This window comes from Plectrocnemia conspersa, unplaced genomic scaffold (genome assembly GCF_051122295.1).
Source record: "Plectrocnemia conspersa isolate PC_06_02 unplaced genomic scaffold, ASM5112229v1 ptg000004l, whole genome shotgun sequence".
Lineage (NCBI taxonomy): Eukaryota > Metazoa > Arthropoda > Insecta > Trichoptera > Polycentropodidae > Plectrocnemia > Plectrocnemia conspersa.
The window spans coordinates 1,286,910-1,308,823 of record NW_028277168.1 but is presented as its reverse complement, the minus strand read 5'-3'; the positions used below and the strand labels follow the sequence as shown (position 1 = coordinate 1,308,823).

Genomic DNA, 21,914 nt, shown 5'->3' with positions numbered 1-21,914 from the left:
ATTTTATTTATACCCCCACTCAAAATAAAATTTGTAGCATATTCCGAAAGCTTGGAATATTATTTAAGTCTTTCGTTTTAATTATTATTGTCACCATCTCCTTTAAGTCGCGTTTAGTTTGGCCTATATTCTTATATTATGTAAAAAACAGGTTAAAGAAAAACAAAGACATGTAATCTAAAATCATATATTCATATGTAAGATTGCTTCGAGAAATATATGATAGACAAATATAACCAAACATCGAGTTTATAAATATGCAAGTAATTGTAATGTAGGCGCATATATATTTATTGTTTCATATATCAAAGTAATGGAAAAAAACAATATAGAAATATATTGAGAATACATAGAACGGCCGTTGAGTCAAATACGCATATAAAAATTGAAGCCGTTTGCAGCGCCAATTTGACTTGAGTGTCGAAAGCCCGAACTATTCCTCGACAGGACCGCTCGTATCCATATCACATTTTTTAAGAGAAAATATTAGTATTGTTACATACTCTGATTTATATTATATAATTTAATATTGAGACGCAATTGCTTTGCTGCGACGTAATTTGTTAATCGCGAGGATCGAGTTATATGAGCGTTTGTTTATGGAGAAGCAATAAAATTATAGTAAACAAAGGATTGTTTGATATCGTTCGTTTGAACGAAGCGACGAATCGATAGTATACTCGATGCCGAAAACGGTACTGTACTTGTTACGAAATATATAATACTTATGAAATATCACAGGTTGAACGTACATAAATATAGGAAGAAAATAAAGATACAACGCTTGACCTTGAAAGAAAGCGTGTGAAGTCAGAGACAATTAAAAAGTCTTCTGATTTAACAAATCATTCCTCCTCCCGGTCCTTTACAGTATTGACAGAAAGAAAGCTGCCAAACTTTAAATACCGTTTATGTACTGATAAAAGTTACTAATTTCATAAACTCATTACTGAGAAATACCAATTTTAAAAAAGATTTTGTTAAATATCTCTATATAAGTGATTTTTCAATATCAAGCTGCTGGTATGTAGTAGATAAAGAGTATTGTCTGACAACAATTATATTGTTTTTGTAATTGTCAATTTTATAAAACCGGTAGTTAATTTGATTTAAAAAAATACAATACAGTTGACCCCCTATAGCCCAGAGATTGAGACTTCGTTATAGAGGACTAGGCACCCATACAAAATTTGAGGTTACATTCTTTCAACTGTATTTTGTGAATTTAACGAAATCAGAAAATCAAACTTTATCCCCATTATTAAGAATTAAATGACCTTGTATTAAACAAGATTATGTTATTATTACGACACGCGCGCGAAGAGTATTCTTGGTTTTGCGAGTGCCAGGGGAGTCAAACGCAACAGTTTTTTTAATTATTTTTTAAAATTCGTAAGCCTGCAATGAATAAACAGTAAATATAAATTATTAAACTTTTTCTGCAGTATGTTTTATTTTAAGACATTAATAAAAACCTATTAATTATATTTAAAAAAAAACAATAATGACAAAAATGAAACAGTTAAGCATATTAAATCGTGTAATTATGCATTTAATTACTGGCAGTATCTTCTTATTCTTTCCTTTTTAATATGTTAATTTCATCACCACTTTCATTAATAACATGATCATTTTCTTTATTGTCTTCTGTCTGCATTTCTTCTCGAATTTTATTATATGGTGCTTGACATTTTTCTAATTGTTTTTTAAATCAGCAGATTTCTCTATGGAACAATCGTATTGAATAAATTATTGTATTTAAACGAGTTTTGTATTTAAATTTTGAAAAAAAAAATTAGCCAAGTTTATAAAGATGAAACACCACCGGCTGCTGTCTTCCCGTCGAGGTCCACCAAATGAATGCGCTGCTCTCCGCCACCGGCACGTCAGTGTTACTAGAGTGCCGCCAAGTTTTGGTCATAATGAATGACCCAATAAACAGTATTATGTAATATGAATAAATTATCTTCTTCGTGGGAAATAAAGTACATACTGAAAAGTATTAATTAATTTATATTTTTATGTACTCTGTTGATATTTTCAGTGAGTGGCATACTACATAGTCTTAATAACATGAAGACCACTGTCAGGTATTATATGTACTCGGAGTGTATTTATTTTCTACAGTCAGTGCATTTCAACATCGTCCAACACGTGATCACATGTTATTAAATTTCGGTCCTGTGATTGGTCTGTCGCCCTGGGGGAGGAACAACTATGTTAAAGTACACAGTGCATTATTGTTTTTTTTCACTGTTATAATTATATATGTTTTATATATAATACCTTGCTCTACGTTTTTCTATTTAAGTTTTATTGATTTCTAATATTATTTGTTTTATTTATTTAAAAAATGTTTTATTTGTTTTATTTCAGCCCTGTTTTCAGCGATCGCAGTGTAGTACATATATACCCGTTTGACTTTTGAACCTAAATTATAATATCACTTAACTGATGGGTCGGATAGTACCTACTCGTTATGTTCGCTGATGGTAATCCATGGAACGTGTAAAATCTTCCTTTTTGACCTCTGTTGTTTAACGATAGATTCTGTAGTATCTATCTGCAAAAACTGAAGTTAATTGCACTGCTGTCTATGGATCGAATGATTGTACTATATAAAAAATATTACTATATTATTTTGTATAGTGATCAAGGCGTCTTTTTGTACACACACATAAATCGTAAAATGCCACCGTATTTTTTACTTGGCAATGCTATGAATATTATTAAAAAAATATGATAAATAATAATATAAATTGGGAAAAAGTTTTGACTTTAAATTTCAGTATAAATTGTTAAGATTATTTTAACAATAATTTTATAACTCACGTAAAATTTAAATTTAAAACTAATTAATTTATATCTAGAGTTTATTTTTATTATTAAAAAAATACAAAAAAATTCAATAGCATCTTAAACTTCAGTCGTAGCCGGGTTATAACAGTTAATGTGGGTCAAATAAAACTAAATTATAATATAAATTTATTTGAGGTACAAGATACTATTGAACTTCTTTAATTTTTTCAAGGCTCGTATTTTTTGGGTCAAAATTTATATTGAAAAGTCAGAATATAAGCGGCCAGATAAATATTAGATAGTTGGAATTTAATTTCAAGGTCAGAATTATTTTGACAGAATCACTTTTTTCAATTGGCAATAGTGTTGTCGTACAGTGTCGTTATTACTGCAACGCTGAAAATTGGCACAGCTGGTCGATATATCATTCGCATGTCAGCAGTTTATTATCATTATCATGATCGAAGTGTTTTAGGGCCAACTCGTTTGGTTGGGCTCACACCACTGTCAGATGTCAATACAACAAGCCAAGCGTGCTCTCTGCCGCCGCTCTGTCGTTATGCCCGATTCGATCGTCGCTCTGAATACGGTCGCGTCCTATATACAATTAAATAGATTCGTTGAGTTATTCATGGGGTTTCACTGTTCTGACCGATGCTTGTCCAGCAGTTGGTGCATGCGAGATATTTCAAAAATAAATAATTTTTTGCCAATTTATATTTATAAATTTTATAATGCATTTTTTATTCATACGAACGTTCTATATTTTTATTCTGATAAATGCAATTTTTATTCTAACCATTTTATATTTGAAACAGAATTACCCGATTGATCTGTTCATAATCTTGGCCTGTTATAAAGAACGTTACTGCGTAACAAATATTGTTATAATTATTATCGGAACTGCAGAAAGTCAATGCCAATAAACGTTGCAAAAAATCATTGTACAAAATCGAACCCACTTTCAGGTCTTTTAAAATTTCTTTAAATATAAAATAGGTCAATGTTTAGATTACCTTAATTGATATACATTGAGGATACCAAAGCGAAAACGTTCATGTCAGATGTGGAAGGAGAGCAAGGAAAGGAGAGATCTCTGAATCGATGGATGCCACTGGTCACTCAAAATGCAGAAGCCGACTGAATAGTTCATTGAGGACATAGATAAGAAATGCAATCATTGACATTAAAGTTTCTGCTTTATGCTCATTAATCATGATTTACCAAAACTCCCAATTAAGGAGATATATTCGCTACAAATCTTGGTGTAGGACCTAGAGACGTCACAGGGGCCAGTGCTACGAAAGTAGCCACCGATTTCATCACATCCGGCCTTTTATTACAAGCTATGAAGTAGCTGGTCGTGCCCATGGAATAACCTATATAATGCAACTTTGGTGAACCCGTCACGCTTATCACCTTCTCGACCATCGTCGGTACGTTGTGCATTCATTATATACATAATTTGATATTAATCAAATGAACATGTTAATACCTGAAGTTCCAAAAAATGTAGTCGTTTTTATCGAGACTGATATGCGAGGTGTATAAAATTCCTCTCAGGTTTCCCAGCCACACGTCGTAACCGTTATCTGCTTGAAGATATCCGGGAAGTATATGGATTCTATAGATTGAAACAGACTTAAAATAGTTACGATCCTTACCTAAACTCCTATCTGGTCCCATTCTTAAATAATCTTCAGCGCTTCCGACTATACCGTGAATTAGTAAAATCGGCAGGGATTGTGTCGTGCTTTCGTTTCTTCTCATTCTAAATATTTTTTAAATATATCCGTCGTCTGTTGTCGCTGAATACTCGTTTACCATGCATCCGTATTGTTAGACCATTCTTGACTATGTTTAATTAATAATTATCGATATAATTTAATATAGTTATAGTACACATGCAGTATGATATAATATTTGCATCTAATGTAAAAAATAATTAAACAATAATTGCATAAAAAAATGACGAATCGCTGACAGATGTCTATCTATGTGATTAAAAAAGCATCTCAACAAAAAATATATTTTTAAGATACGAATCCTTGATACAGATCTTGAAAAGCCTGTAATACTGGGTAATATATAAAAAAATAGAGTTAGTATTATATTATTATAAATAATTAATAGGCCTTTCTGTGTTTAGATGAGAAGAAGCAGATGGTCAGAATCATTTTTTTCAGTCAGTATTTATTGCAGTTTATTGTTCAGTATTTATATTATATGATCTGTACTTTAACCCCAAGCCAGTTTTAGTTTGAAAGATGGTCAGAATAACAATACAGGGTCATTATCAATATGTTTTAGGCCCAACTTGTTTGGTTGGGCTTGCAACATTGTCAGATGTCAATACAACAAGCCAAGCCTACTCTCCGCCGCCGCTCTGTCGTTATTCCCGCTTCGTTCGTCGCACATACAATTAAATAGATTCATGGGGTACTCAAAGTTTTGGTACGAGTGAGATATTTTATAAGATATTTCTAAAATATATAATTTATTGCCCATTTATAAATGTTATAATATTTTTTTAATTCACATGCTCGTCCTATATTTTTATTTTAATTCTAACCATTTGATATTTGTTCTGATCCTGAATAATATAATTATGTCCAAGCTGTTATTAAAACTCTGACTGAGATCTTATTTTTATACTGACCCAAGGTTGATTTAAATTTTTACCATTTAATTTGTTACCTTTTTTTAATAGTATAAATAAAAAACTTTTTAGATGCAAATTAATTAGGTTTCAATTTTAATTTTACATGATTCACAGAATTGTTGATAAAATAATCTGAACAATCATACCGAAACAAGTCAAAACTTTTTCCCATATTTTATTATTTATCTGTTTTAACATGGTATTGCGCGAAATAATAGAAATTAAAATATTATTATTTTTTTATTGAAAAATGATTATTTTTATAAATGTTTACATTTTCATTGAAACGAACATGCAATCACACACTTAACACACGAAATTGAAAGGATTTTCCTTTTTTGACAATAAGAACTGAACTTATTTTTATAATACAATCACAGTTTTGAATAAAAATAATCAATATTCATTAATTTCTCAAATTTTAATTACATAATAGAAATTACGTATTACATATAACAGATATCCCAACTTTAATTCAAGGATGGGTTTGAAACAAATAAGTCATATTTATAATATTGAAAATCCATCGTAAACGACGAGGCCTTAATTGAAATCAGAATTACGACTGCTTACACTAATTTTAACTGAGCAACAAAACTTCAGATCTTATATATAATATTTACAACCAGCAGTCTAAAAATCTCATGGCCATTTAACTTTCGAGCAATTCGCCCCATGTAAAGTAGATAAAAATCGTTGAAAACGAAAGTAAGGCGTTTTCAAAGTAACGCTTTATTTTATCCAATTTTAACTGCTTTGTAGGCGGTTCGCATTCGGCGCTCGGCAAATGCTCCAAACCTATTTCGCCCATTGCGTCGCATCCGAGCAGAGGTGTTGTAGGAAAATAGTCTTTAAACGTACGTATCTCTAGAGTGTTGGAATGTTTTCTTTCAAAGCAGCTGAATTTCAAGGCCAGACTAAATTTGCGTCTGGGAATTCTGTTCGACATCTGAAATAGTGTGCATGTTATATAAAATGCGTTATGATATAAAAACGATTTTAAAAATGAATACCTTCAATAGATTACTCTTAACGTCCATTTCAATCTCATCGTTATTGGTGAGCGTGCATGAATACGCATCAAATTCGGCTTCATGTTTCTTTGATGTAGTTATAACCACCATTTTTAGTCGTTCACCAAACTCCTTTAGATTATGGGGACAACCAGAGTATGCGGATGTTACTAGGCCGCCGCCGAGCGCATACGAAATATCCGGTTGTCTAAAAAATAATTATGCACATAAAAATATAAACTCCAATAACCTTTATTTATACGTTTGTCTATTGTACCTCTTCTGAAGTTCCGTTAGAGTTTTGACAACATACTTCTCTTGTACCGCGGAAAGCTGACCGGGAGTAAAATATACCATTATACACTTGATGTTTTCGTTCAACGAAATAGACAACAATTCGTGTATTATTTTGTCATCATTTCTCCATTGGTCCAATCGCTCATCTTCTACGGTTATTATGTGACTAAAAGCGTTGTCTACTCCGGGCAAGCAAAATAAAGCGACTTTTGAATGTTCTAAAAACAAGAAATGGAATGATTGTACAATTAAATTTTTTGTAAAATATCGTGTAAAACTTACCAAATTGAAGAGGATTATGGTTAGGCATCATAAAAAATAGATGGTTGGCTTCGGCTCCGATGACATTCAAGCTTTCTCCGCAATGAGCCCAATGTATATAGTCCAAAACTGTAAAAATTAAAACATGTTGATGTATTGTAGGCTTGCCAAACCAAGTTGTATTAATACTGATCAGATGCAAGCACAATTTATCGCCTGCAATTCACCGTCAGCAATTAATCGCTAGCAATTATATTGATCGCATAAACAATTTATAGCCTACAAATGATCGCTAACATATTTTATATAAATTTATTGGTCATTTTAAATTGAAAATAAGATTTTTTTATCATCAGTGTTATTTTTACCATCTGTGCAGTAAATAAATAGTTTCACTGATATTGACCAGTAGAATTATAAATTAATTGGCCTAGTTAGTAGAATTATATTCATACTAAATAAAATCTAATTTCACAGTTCTAAAACCAATTATAGTTTTTGAACTTCCATTACATTAATTTAATAATTGAGTTTTTGAGACATTCTCGAAGATGTTCTGGAACCCAAAACTGGAATACCTAGAGAATAGCTGGATTGTCGACAGCACCCTTTACTAGTTCGAAGAAATTCTTAGCGACATACAGCTTTCTGCGAAAACTCAGCGAATCAAACTGTCTACGATAGCTTAAATATCTCGAGAATAACTGAGTTAAATCACCCGGAGCAACTGAGGTCCGACAATTTTTTTTAATAATAATCCACGACAAACCTTGTCGAAGGTCTTCTCAAAACCTGTATATACAATGTCTCTTGAATTTCCGCATCGAGAGATTATGTCACCGTTTTGGTGAAGACAGAAGGTTAGTAAAAATGGAACGGATGGGACAAAAACCACGCTGATGGTCCAACAAAATTTGCGGAAAGTGATTAAAGACTTATTTATGGATAATTATTTCGAACAATTTAGTAAGAGCTGGTAACGCTGCGACTGGTCTATAGTTCTTAATGCACAATTTGTCACCCTTTTTATGAATCAACGTGACTTTTGTGCATTTTCAAAGATCAGGAAATGACGACGTCTTGAGAATTAGATCAAAAATACGTTTTAAAGGAGCAGCCAGACATACTTCGCAACCCTTCAAAATAAAATCAGGACTCAAATCAGACCTATAAAAACGCCTCGTCTTCAATTTATTAGTCGTATTTAAGATCTGAGCGCTTTGATGGTCAGTACTGAAGACCAAGAACAAGAAGAAGAGAGCGATTGAGCAGAAGGCGTAAAAGATTCCTCAAAAACAGGATGAATATATTGCATAACACCGTCAGCAATATTTTGTGAACCATACAATATTTTATCGTCAAAGTTCATCACCTTCGGTGTTGATTGAGCAGTGCATATAGTGTTACTGAATTTCCAGAACGCTTTGGGATCATTAATTATTTGTTTTTGGCAACTTTTGTAATAATTGCGATGACAGGAAATCATCAAACGCGAGCTCTTAATGACCGAAATTCTTCGAGAGCAGATGGATGTCCAAATCTTTTCCATAACTTATGGAAGGCGTGGTTTCTATTTAGCAATGAAATGATCTCGGGAGAAAACCACCTAGGATGTTACATCAAGCATTCGAGGGCGCTTTCAAATAAAGTGCTGATCGAACGCACAATAGAGCACCTCATAGAAGGCCATTCAGGAAAATTTAACATTCGTCCATTCAAACTCCATACTTAAAATAAATTATTCAATAAATTAAAATCTACACAATTCCCCCAAACAACCATCCACATACATTCTGTACGCTCACTTGTTCCTCCTCATTTGTAATTATGTTACTTTTATTAACATTTAACTATATCATTACTGCCGGGTGATAATTATCTGCGCTATCATTTATAGATAAATTAAAATCTTCTAAAATAATAGAATTTTTCCACACAATATATTCACTCATATGAAAAATCGCAGCAGTGACGTCTTTTAGTTGATTCGGCGGAAAATACAACATGCATATAACGATTGAATCTCGTTTCGTCTCGACAAGGATCCAGAGATGTTCTCCGTCAGCATAGAGATAATCAAGCCTTCGCGCATCGTGTATCGAGTTTGTGAAGACAGCTAAAAGCACGCCTCTGCTGCATTGATCTCTTCTGATCTTCGAAGAGTTCAGTGTTCAGCACAGAATCAGTCAGCCATGTTTCCGTAAGAGCGATTGCAATATGTTCTTGGACACAGATAGTGAACTGGAAGTCGACAGTCTTGGAGTTCAGACCCCTTACGTTTTGATAACATACCAAAAGGGGATCCATCACACCCTTCTTAGGAAGGTTTAATGTCTCGCCGAAACCTACACTCTTTAAATGCACATCAAGATGGCCATAACTCTGGGTGGAGAATCTCTTTAAATTTTACATCATGCACTGCAATCTTGAAAGACGCATAAGTTGTGCCTTTTGTTTTTAAATATGTAACAACTGCAGCCTCAGTCGTCTCAGAGTGCAAATAGAGAGCATGTACATGACTCATTTTAATTGCCGGTCTAAGTTGTTCGTCCTTTTTATCGGACCCGCGAAGAAGCTGAGTGTGCGATTGTGTATTCTTTCTCTTCTTAGCCTCGGTTCAGGCATTTGGCGAGACATGAAGCAGGGGCGATGGGATCTTCTCTACAGCATCGAATGGTGCTGAAGCGCATCGTCGGTGAGTCGACGAGACAACAAAGCGTATTTTTTATTATTTTGCAATCAACTTTTTGTTAGTCTTTGTGGGCTGATGTGGTTGGGCGCAGCTTGGATTTTAAGCAAACCTTTGAGTTCAGAAATTAATATTTACTGTTCCGCAATAATTTTTGCTTGTGCAGCAAATTTTCCGTCCCATTTTTTTTCACAATTTGCTTAATTGTTTCCATTATTGGAGCTAATTTGAGTAGACATTCGATAATGATGAGCGATACTTATTAAATTCTAGGTATTCGATTGTATAGAAATTCATGACACCGCGATTAGTCAGTGGCAATAAAGCAACATTGTGTGAAATAATGTGCCTTTGTTAATATGATATTTTACAATTTTCTGAGTTTGCAATAAACATCTTCCTTGATTCCCATGATCAGAAGATTTTTTTGTTCTATCGAAGAATATATTAAAGGATCGTTACTTTCTCACTTATGGGAGCGCAAAGACAAAGAGAGAGATTAATTTTTAGAAGCCAAAAAAAGGCATATTCGCTTAAGGTGTTTATAACATTATACACGTATGCATTATTTATTAAACATATATATTATACTAGCAGTATTTAGTAAATATTAAAATTAGTACAAATGTATTTTTACTTAATTCCCATATTGATCGAGTGAAATGATAATTTAAAGAAAGTACTTTAGGAATCAATCCCTCAACAATTCCACGATAGAAAGCAAATTTATAAATTAAGAGATGTTCGAAAAAAATCAAGATCTTTCATACAAACGACGATGGTGAATGCACCATTAGGTAAAGCTGCTAGCATCAATACTATAAAAGGCTTTTTACATCGATTATTTATATTAGTGAATATGAAAACAGTTAAATAATTACAAAAACCACTCGAAATAGATGAACGCCAAGAAAACTGAATTAAACATTGTCAAAATATTAAAAATTGAAATAAGTAAGTTAATAACACTCACTCGGATGCGTCCTGCAGGCCCCTTCGCATCTTTGCTTCGGCAGATCTTTGCAGTAGAACGAGCTGAAGGAAAACTCGTTCTTGACGAACACAGCGGCGAGCAGCGGTCTCCTCTGCCACTGTCTGTTATTGTAGAATATCACGTTGTGCCTGCCCCTTTTGTGTCGCTTGTACACGCACACCATTTCCGCCGGGTGTAGGTTCTTTTGAATCGTGTTGACGATATCCAACCATAAGGTGCACACTTTTTTACATCGCTCCAGGGCTCTCCAGTCGAGATATACGAGAATATTCTGCGCCGTCAAGTAGGTCAGCGCCACCTGCTGGCCTGCCTCCATTTCGAAGCGAAGAAGCTCGCCGGTCAAACGTTAAACGTCAACGGAGCGACAACACGGCGCCTATACTGTCAACTGTCAAATCTGTTGGTAATATTGAAACCGTTATTTGGACCGCACGGCCATGCACCAAATTTATAGCTTTTCGTCAATTTAATAATAATAACCAATTGTTAGAAAGTAAAATTTAATAAAAACATAATCGTCCAACAAAACACTTTTTTGCAATTTGTCATCATAATAAATGTTTTTGTCATAAAAATAAAACTAATAATAATAAATAATAACAGAATGGAATGGTGGGGGCCTATTTATTTATTCATTCCTTATGGCCAAAACTTGTATCACTGACGTGATGACGGCGGAAGGCAGCACTATATTTGTCGGAATTCAACAAAAGTTTGAAATTTAACGTACGAATAAATAAATAATACTACAACGGCAAAATCTGTGTTTAATTGCCAGCCGTCACCGCCCGTCTATCAAACTGCTAATAAAAATCCACTGCCAAGTTTTTAAAACTTATTTACTTTATTTCGAACAACTTTAATTACCGCTGTTATTCCATACCGGGCGAGCGTACGAAGGGCAAGAGATGGCGCCAACAGTATCACCACAATAATGTTATTAATAAATAATAACCTTTAAATGTCTACTTATCAATTGTAAGCCTGCTGCGTCACTTAGTTTGTGGACGCGCGACGCGGCAAGCGACAGCGACGCGCGACCGCAACAAGCGACACGAGCGGGCGACAGAGACACGTGACGCGACGCGAGCGACGTATTTGTAAGGCCGGTTTCACACGTGCCGGATGGATTTGCCCGGCGCCGTGTAGTGGGGGTGGTATTGTATGGGCAGCGTCGGGCCGGCGCCGGGTAGATTTGTCCGGCACGTCTGAAATGATAGGTACTAGCCCATACAACACCATCCCCCACTACACGGCGCCGGCCCGGTGCCGGGCAAATCCACCCGGCACGTGTGAAACCGGCCTAAGGGACGAAAGAAAACGGGGAAATAACCGTGTACTTTGTGAAAAAACGGGGAATTTATAGGGCAAAATTTGTTTTTTTTATAAGAGAAGCATTTATTTTAAATTTATGTATATATTTCAATACATAAATACAAAATTAAAATTCAAAAATAAATATACATACATTTTTTAATATTTGAGGGCACCAAATTGGATTAATTATATTTTTGATACTATATTCTTCTAACAGATATCGTTATTATATATTTTTTCATATTAAATTAAATAATTAAGAAATAATTAGTTGTACTTGATTTTGTTAAAAAAAATCTTTTCGAATATCTTTTATATAAATGTCACACCATAACGAATTCTTATTTAGAATCGATGGCGACAAATTCTAGGAAGATCACCCATGTGGTGTTCGTATTCTCAAGTATCATTTATATGCCTTATATCATTTTGCAAAAGCCGACAAAGATTTTGCGTAAATTTAATATTTACGACCGAAAAGTTTTCATTGATATTGTATTAGTGAATGCTCACAGAAACTTTTATAATTATCAGTAGCGTAATTCTAATAATATGACAATTTAAATTTTTGCGATTATTTGCCACCTTTTTCGATCGCACGCAAATATGCCGGCTGTACGTGACAGCAGCCGCCGTCCGGACGTCGGTTGTTTTGGAAGCATTGAGAAGTCGGCGTTGTCTCTTTTCACCTTCGAACTTGACCCTCTTATGAAGGTCATCATAACAGGGTTTCGAAGGACCAGTGAAACTCAACGTATACCATTAAACACGTTTATTTACAGAACTGTCCCCCTAAGGTTCACAAAAATACTCATACGGGATCACAGCTCCATGAATAGTCAGATGATAACACCAGCGCATAAGAAGGTTTACCTTGGCTGTTGGCCATGAATCAAATAAATTAGAACAAAGCTAATAAACGAAGGCAACTGGCCGGCAAAAACTTTTCCACTAAGTTTTATTTGTAATATGAGTACTTTTAGTATTCAATTTTAATATTATTATTGTAATTAAAATGCGACACCTTAATAAAGAACAGACATCTTATTGGAATATTACAAAAAATTTCAAGTGGCAACTCTAAATCCATCTAAGCCAAGGGTTCCCAACCCCGTGCCCGCGGGCGCCATGGCGCCCGCGGACCGATTTGTGTGCGCCCGCCACTATTCGACCGCAAAAAAATTTTTTCACAAACACTAATTAAAAATTTAAATTATTTTTAATTATTTGTTAAGCCTCTACTACAGTCTCTTGAAGTTGTCCGAACCGAAGCTACAACTGAAATCGGCCGAGATCGCCGACTTTTTTCCGATTATAGCTCTTGTAAGTGGCAAAAAAGGAATCTTTGACGAGTCAGGTGGTGCCCGCCGCCCTACCGATATTGTAAAATGCGCTCTAGGATACAAAAAGGTTGGGAACCCCTGATCTAAGCGATGTTTTCTGGTTTATTTAAATTTGATTAAAAAGCGTTATTCTCTTTGTTATAGACTTTGTGTATTTACTTGAACTTTGAAGGTACCTGTAATGCAAGTCGTAAGCGAAATAGTAATCTAATGGTTACTTGAAATGCAAATTTCATGCATAAGTATTTTTTTACAACAGCGTTCTGGCTTATATACAATCGTAAAAATGGAGATCAATGATCCTCCTCTTTCTTAACTCCTTGGCTAATCTGAAAGATTTAGGCTGGAGATGGATATAAATACATATAAATAGATAAAATTACCTAAATAATATTTAGAATTTTCGGTTAAATTTGACTAATGAAGTTCTTTTTAAGTAATATAAAACCAGCGTTGTATTTTGAAATATTATATTATATTTGGTTATAATAACATTAGTAAATAAATACAATTTTATACAAAATAGAAGGCTTTCCATATACCTATGTATAAATATTTAAAATAAAACCTTTTTAAAACAATATGATTTTATAACAAAATATGAATATGTGCTATTTTTTACATAAATATATTATTTAACACAAAGTATAATTAACAATATGATCCAACATATGAAATTGACGTAGAATTAAATGTTGTTGAATGACTTTCAGGTCTCCAATACCACCAATTATACCAAACTGAAAGATTAATATAATTAAAATGTATGAAAAAAGGTTAAAAAGATTTATTTGTATACTAACGCATGTATGATTCTGGTAGTAAGACATTCATTTTATCACATTTATTATTACATTCTTTCGAAGGCTTCATTTCTATCATTCTTTCTCCAGTGCTTTGTATTACAAACACATAATTACATTCCGGTTCTGGTAATGAATAAGATTTAGAATTTGGTTCATCTATTAATATAAATCTTTCCGTGCTTTGTCCTAAACGAGGGATTATATTAGGTCTCGGAAACAAAGTTCGAACCAATAATGCCGGAAGCATTCTGTTGATTCGCCTGAAATTTAATATTAATATAATAGTAATAAATATATAAATTTATAAAAAAAAAAGCAATTTACCATCTATAATAATTGGAACTAGACGAATAGTGTTGAAAAAATGTCGAAACTTTTACTACATTCATTCCATCAACGTTGATCTTGGAAGCATCATTATCGAAAGTTTTTTTATTTTCTATATATATTTTATGTATATCAGTAATATTTACAAGTTTCTGGTGTGCCTGATAAATAAACTTATATCAATAAAATATTTTATATTCGAAATACAAGCTTTATACCTACATTATAAATAAACGGTGGATTTATTTGTGGTTCAGATATAACGTCAGACTCACAAAGCTCATTTATTTGATGTACAGAAGCGCAAGGAAAGCAATCCATATCTGATACTTGAAAATATGGATTCTGAACTAGACAAGTTTCATCATACAGTTCTGAACATGATAAAAACGCAGCGAGTTAAAATAATGAGATTAACTATTTCAAAAACCTACCAGTGAGAGATGGAAATGCCGATATGATGGGTATCGAAACCAATCTCAATAATTTTAGTCCCGGATATATAAATTCTTGTATTTTGCAAAATAAATAATTTGACGGTGCATCATTCCAAACCCAATTTATTAAAAATAATACCGCTATCGTTGTTATTATTATTAAAATAGTTTTCAATCTACACTTTTGCTTTTTTAGTTGCCTTGTTCGATCAGCAGAAATGAGACTGTTTTCGAAAAATTTCTGGATGTCATTTTGTGGTAAACCAATAGATTGAGCGTGGTTAGTTATTTTTTGCAAGCACATAATATAATTGCGCAATTCTCTCGAACGATTTCGCATATTTACATTCACTTAATGTGAAGTATCTTTCAAGTATTTAATATGTAAATATTATAGATTAAAACAACTTTTACAACGCCATTGTATATGTTTTATCATATATTTATGTGATAATTACATGTTTGATTAAATAAATTGTTTGATCAATAATAGTGATGTTTTTCTTAATTGTCAAAGTGACGTTTAAGCAAAGGATATATTTTTGTGATTTTGGTCTTAAAAATATATTTAACGTCCATTAAAAATGCATTATGGTGAAAACAAATTAAATAAATATATAACAATTTATTTTAAATAATAATGTCGGAGAGGGTAAGTTTGCTATGTTAAGCTCTCACGACATTCACTCACGACACTCACTTTGATAGTTTGGCGTAGCACTGCGGGGGGCGCGGCGCTGCGGGGGGCGCAGCCCTACAGGATGCGGTGCCGCTGGGGCGCGGTGCTGCGGTGGGCGCGGTGCTGCGGTGGGCGCAGCCCTACAGGATGCGGCGCCGATGGGGCGCGGTGCTGCGGGGGGCGCAGCCCTACAGGATGCGGCTCCGGTGGAGACGCGGTGCTGCGGGGGGCGCAGCCTTACAGGATGCGGTGCCGATGGGGCGCGGTGCTGCGGGGGCGCAGCCTTACAGGATGCGGTGCCGATGGGGCGCGGTGCTGCGGGGGGCGCAGCCCTACAGGATGCGGCTCCGGTGGAGGCGCGGTGCGGCGGGGGGCGCAGCCCTACAGGATGCGGCGCCGATGGAGGCGCGGTGCTGCGGGGGGCGCAGCCCTACAGGATGCGGCTCCGGTGGGGCGCGGTGCCGATGGGGCGCAGCCCTACAGGATGCGGCTCCGGTGGAGGCGCGGTGCTGCGGGGGGCGCAGCCCTACAGGATGCGGCGCCGATGGGGGCGCGGCGTGTCAACTTTGAGGTTATGATAGGCCGCGACCACGTGCGTGGTTCTCCGGGCGCCGGTGGGTGCGCGGTGGGGCTGCGGGGGGCATCTAACGGCGCTGTGATGTCGCTCCAGCGGGCGTTGGGCTCCGACCGGCGCCTATGGGGGCGCGCGGCGGGGCTCCTGTGGTCATCGGGCAATCGCGGCGTCTCTCCGGCGTGTCCAGGACTCTAGCGGGTGCTCGGGGGCTCGCGACGGCGCTCCGGCGGAATTAGGCCCAAAACTCTACCTCGTAATGTCTGGGGGCTCTGGCTGTGAAGGTCTCGACGGTCGGCAGGATTTCGCCCGGTCAGATGGGGGCTCCGGCGGCGCTGCGAGGCGATGGGAGCGGATTCGGACAGCGTCCCCACGCCCGTCCGCCGAAAGCAGCGCTTTGGCACGTCCTCTCAGCTTCGGGTCCCGTTCGGAATAGGCCGAGCTTTTGCGTCCCCAAGCGCGTTAAGGGATGGTTTTGGTCTTAACGCCGTGGTCGGTGAGCAGCGATCGGCGCTAGGGGTGCAACGCCTTTCCGGCCCGATTCCTTGTTATGTGTAGCACTAGGTCGCTACACCACTCCCCCCCTAGTGGTTTCCTCCTGGAATCCACGATTAATCCAGAAACCGAGCCGGAAAACGAACACGTCTCCCGCCTCTTGTCTGCGTGAGGTCTGTAGGAGTTTGTGCTATTTCTGACGGAGAGCTCGCTGGCGCGAGTATAGCTGGCTGCCAGTTGGCGCTGTTTGGCGTGGACGCTTGGGCGTCTGGTTTTGTATGGGTGTGGTCTGGCGTTTGTATATACGCCGGTTTTAAACGGTCGATGGAGATTGTCGTGTGGCTTCCTCGCACGTTTACAACCATCCATTTGGGTCGCCGTTGAATGACCTCATACGGGCCGTCGTAGGGGGAACTGAGAGGTCCCCGTGCTGCGTCACGTCTTACGAACACGTGCGTCGTCGTCGGTAAATCTTTGAAGATGAACGTTGGACGCACTCCGTGTGATCTCGGCTGGGCGGGCGACAGTTGCTGCATACGCCCTCGAAGTCGGTCTGCAAAATCTGGCGTAATCGTACTTGGTGCGGCTTGTCGCGGTGCCAGAAATTCACCAGGAAGACGCAGGTTTTGTCCATACACCAGTTCTGCAGGTGTAGCTTGCGCATCTTCTCGCCAAGCAGCTCTGATGCCCATTAGCACCGTCGGTAACGCCTCTGTCCAACGTTCGTCTTGATGGCACCTGAGAGCGGCCTTCAACTGGCGGTGGAGCCTCTCTATCATCCCGTTTGCCTGCGGGTGATAGGCTGTTGTTCGTTTGTGTGATGAGCCGAATGCATGATTCAACTCCTTGAATAGGGCGCTCTCGAACTGCCGGCCTTGGTCCGTCGTAATCCTAAGTGGGGTGCCAAATCTTGTGATCCACCCGCTGTAAAGTTTCCTAGCCACAGTCTCGGCCGTGATGTCTTCTATCGCGTAAGCTTCCGGCCAGCGGGTGAATCGATCGATGCATGTCAAAATATATTTCTTCCCTTCTGATACCGGGAGAGGGCCGACGATGTCGATATGAATGTGCTCAAATCGGCCTTCCGGGGGTCGAAAACTTCCGATCGGTGAAGACACATGCCTGGACACCTTTGATCTTTGACACTCTAAGCACTCGCGGGCCCATCGCTTGCAGTCAGAACGAAGCCGGGGCCAGAAAAACCTGTCGGCGACGAGCTTCATCGTTGGTCGGCCACCTGGGTGTGAAGGTGAGTGGCAAATGTCAAAAGCTTGCTTCCGGAACTGTTGTGGCAAATATGGACGCTCTTTTCCTAGAGATGTGTCGCACCAAATGGTGGTGCTGGACTCGGGTAGGCTGATGGGACTCAAGGCTGTCCAAGGAGTCTGTGGGTCGGCTGTTTGCTGACGCTCTAACTCCTGGTAGTCTATTTGTTGGCTGCTGACGATCTCTACTCGCGATAGGGCGTCCGCCACTACGTTGTCGCTGCCGGAAACGTGCCGAATATCGGTCGTAAATTGGGCGACAAAGTCCGTATGGCGGAACTGGCGCGGGGAAGCCTTCTCCGGCTTCTGCTGAAATACAAATGTCAGAGGCTTGTGGTCGGTAAAAATAATGAACTCCCGGCCTTCCACCATGTGTCTAAAATGTCTGACTGCTTGGTAGATGGCAAGGAGCTCCCGGTCGTAAGCGCTGTATTTGACCTGTGCCGGTGCCAATTTCTTGGAATAAAACGCTATTGGCAGCCATCCGTCTGAAGATCGCTGCTGAAGACTTGCGCCGATAGCGTGTTCCGAAGCGTCCGCAAATATTGCTAGGTCTTGACTTGGATCAGGATGCGCGAGAAGGGCGGCATTCATTAACCCTTGCTTGCATGCCGCAAATGCTTCCTCTAAGTCGCCGTTCCATGTGATTGGGTCCTTGTTCGCTGTGGTGCCTCTAAGCTGGTCCGTCAGTAACCGCTGAGCTGCGGACGCTCCAGGGATGAATCTTCGATAAAAGTTTATCATCCCTAGAAAACGCCGCATTTTCTTGACGGTGTCTGGGCGCGGGAAGTTGGCGATAGCGTCGACCTTTTCCGGGAGAGGGCTGGTCCCGTTTTCATTGACGCGGTAGCCGAGAAAGTCGACCTCCGTTTTTCCGAAAATGCTTTTCGCTGCGTTGACCAACACTCCATATTCTTTGAGGCGCGCAAAAAGTTGTCGGAGGTGATCTTTGTGCTGGGCGTGATCTTCGGAGGCTACTATGATATCGTCTATGTAGACGAAGCAGAATTCGAGTCCTCGCAGTGCTGCGTCAATGAACCGTTGGAATGTTTGTGCCGCGTTTCTCAGGCCGAATGACATAAAAGGAAACTCGTAGAGGCCAAACGGTGTCGATATTGCGGTCTTTTTTATGTCATCCGGGGCGACCGGGATTTGATGATACGCCCGTACCAGGTCGATGGTGCTGAATACCTTTCGATTCGCCAGCGCGTGCGAAAAATCTTCTATGTGTGGCACCGGATAGCGGTCTGGGATGGTTCGCGCGTTGAGGGCTCTATAGTCACCGCAAGGTCGCCACTCTCCCGGCGTCTTCTTCGGGACGATATGCAGTGGCGATGACCATGAACTGTCTGATGGGCGGATGGTACCATCGCTCAAGAGGGTCCTAAACTCTTCCTTAGCGACCCTGAGTTTGTCAGGGGCAAGTCTTCGGGGGCGACTGAACACCGAGGGTCCTGGTGTGGTTCTTATGTGGTGCACAGTGGTATGTTGCACTGGTCGCAGAGCTCTGTTTCCGGCGGGTTGTGTTATCTCCGGAAACTTTTTCAGGAGAGAATGATAGTCCCTGTCGATATCGGCTGACGATATCGACTTGATGTGCGGTGGTTCTTCTGCGACGTGCGGGCTACCCGGGGCCCTGAAAGAGGTTACTCCGTCGACGAGGCGGGCGTTCTTCAGGTCCACGAGTAGATTGAAGTGCCGCAGGAAGTCAGCACCGATGATCGGCGACTGCACGTCTGCAATAATGAATTGCCACTGAAACTCGCGGCGAAGTCCGAAGTCCAGTGACAATTCCTTCCAGCCGAAAGTCTTTATAGTCGATCCGTTAGCCGCAAACAATTGGTATGGCACCGGACGAAGTACTCCAGCAATTTTCTTTCGTGGAAACACGCACAAGTCCGAACCCGTATCTACCAAAAACCGCACTTTGGATCTTTTGTCCGTAATTATGAGACGGCAACTGGTAGGGCTTAACACGCCGGCCGTCGTTGGCGGTAGCCCCGTTAGTTTTTTTTTACTCTACTTTCACAAGGTGGCGAGCACCTTACGGCTTTGGCCCCAAACTGCGTATGATACCAGCAAACGCCGTCCGTATGGGGTCGGTCCCTGGACTGGCTTCTCGGTTGGTAGCGGCTCCATGACGAACTTGGTTGCCTTGCTCTGGAGCTGCTCCGTGGGCTTCCTTCTCTGCCTCGGTATTGCGGGCGGTCGTTCCGGTGTTGAGTAAGCTCCATCCGGCGCAATTTCTTGCTCAGGTCCTCGACGGTATTCCGCAACTCCGCTACTTCGTCCTCTGACGTCCGCCGTAACGGTTGCTGGATAGCGGTTACTTGGGGTGCTGGTGGTGGTATTGCTGGAGCCTGGAGGGCGGCAGTCTGGAATTGCGAAATTTCCGCAATTCTGTCCGCCGTTGCAGCAATCCTATCCAGCTCGCAGTCCATGGATCCAGCAATGCCCGTCTGTATGTACGCTGGTAAGCGAATCTGCCAGAAGGTTTTAAGCATCGTTTCTGGAAAACTGGGTCCAGCAAGCCTTCTCAGCTCCCGCAAAAAGGCTGATGGCTTCCTGTCCCCCATCTCGGCTTGTTCGAACAGGCGCCTAGTCTCCTGCTCCTTCGAGGCTCCCGTGCGCGAAATTATAGCCGCCTTGAGAGCACCATACGCATATCCAACGGGCGCAGACTCAATAACGTCCTGGACCTCTTCCAACACGAATATGGGCAGACAATTGAGCGTTTTACAGTATTTCGCGTTATCTGCTGTGATTCGGTGGTGCTGGAAGAGCGTTTCTAATATGGTGAACCACAGTCGGGGGTTATGGGTGCAAAATGCTGGGGCTGTCATGGTTGGGACATTAACAGCCTCAACTGCTGGTGGTGGGTTCACCGGGGCGGCTGGTGGGGCATCCATTTTAGCAGGAATAAAAAAAAAAAAAAAAAAAAAATCAGTAGAATAAAAAACGGGCTACGTGATCACGTCGGGGTCACCAATTGTCGGAGAGGGTAAGTTTGCTATGTTAAGCTCTCACGACATTCACTCACGACACTCACTTTGATAGTTTGGCGTAGCACTGCGGGGGGCGCGGCGCTGCGGGGGGCGCAGCCCTACAGGATGCGGTGCCGCTGGGGCGCGGTGCTGCGGTGGGCGCGGTGCTGCGGTGGGCGCAGCCCTACAGGATGCGGCGCCGATGGGGCGCGGTGCTGCGGGGGGCGCAGCCCTACAGGATGCGGCTCCGGTGGAGACGCGGTGCTGCGGGGGGCGCAGCCTTACAGGATGCGGTGCCGATGGGGCGCGGTGCTGCGGGGGCGCAGCCTTACAGGATGCGGTGCCGATGGGGCGCGGTGCTGCGGGGGGCGCAGCCCTACAGGATGCGGCTCCGGTGGAGGCGCGGTGCGGCGGGGGGCGCAGCCCTACAGGATGCGGCGCCGATGGAGGCGCGGTGCTGCGGGGGGCGCAGCCCTACAGGATGCGGCTCCGGTGGGGCGCGGTGCCGATGGGGCGCAGCCCTACAGGATGCGGCTCCGGTGGAGGCGCGGTGCTGCGGGGGGCGCAGCCCTACAGGATGCGGCGCCGATGGGGGCGCGGCGTGTCAACTTTGAGGTTATGATAGGCCGCGACCACGTGCGTGGTTCTCCGGGCGCCGGTGGGTGCGCGGTGGGGCTGCGGGGGGCATCTAACGGCGCTGTGATGTCGCTCCAGCGGGCGTTGGGCTCCGACCGGCGCCTATGGGGGCGCGCGGCGGGGCTCCTGTGGTCATCGGGCAATCGCGGCGTCTCTCCGGCGTGTCCAGGACTCTAGCGGGTGCTCGGGGGCTCGCGACGGCGCTCCGGCGGAATTAGGCCCAAAACTCTACCTCGTAATGTCTGGGGGCTCTGGCTGTGAAGGTCTCGACGGTCGGCAGGATTTCGCCCGGTCAGATGGGGGCTCCGGCGGCGCTGCGAGGCGATGGGAGCGGATTCG

General features: G+C 40.8%; 2 protein-coding genes across 2 annotated transcripts; both read right to left on the bottom strand.

Annotated features, from left to right (window-relative positions):
- Positions 1 to 5,690: 5,690 nt before the first annotated feature.
- On the bottom strand, positions 5,691 to 11,120 carry LOC148235582 (uncharacterized). The gene is made up of 5 exons (XM_088184334.1): positions 10,695 to 11,120; positions 7,054 to 7,161; positions 6,752 to 6,989; positions 6,475 to 6,682; positions 5,691 to 6,410 (listed from the first exon to the last, which is right to left on the bottom strand). The coding sequence occupies exons 1-5, from the start codon at positions 11,029 to 11,031 to the stop codon at positions 6,114 to 6,116; spliced, it is 1,188 nt and encodes a 395-aa protein (XP_088040460.1). The 5' UTR covers positions 11,032 to 11,120; the 3' UTR covers positions 5,691 to 6,113.
- Positions 11,121 to 13,833: 2,713 nt separating this feature from the next.
- Positions 13,834 to 15,497, bottom strand: LOC148235581 (uncharacterized). The gene is made up of 5 exons (XM_088184294.1): positions 14,943 to 15,497; positions 14,731 to 14,882; positions 14,506 to 14,669; positions 14,179 to 14,441; positions 13,834 to 14,115 (listed from the first exon to the last, which is right to left on the bottom strand). Exons 1-5 carry the CDS (start codon positions 15,283 to 15,285, stop codon positions 14,027 to 14,029), a joined length of 1,011 nt encoding a protein of 336 aa, XP_088040420.1. The 5' UTR covers positions 15,286 to 15,497; the 3' UTR covers positions 13,834 to 14,026.
- Between the last annotated feature and the right edge of the window lie 6,417 nt (positions 15,498 to 21,914).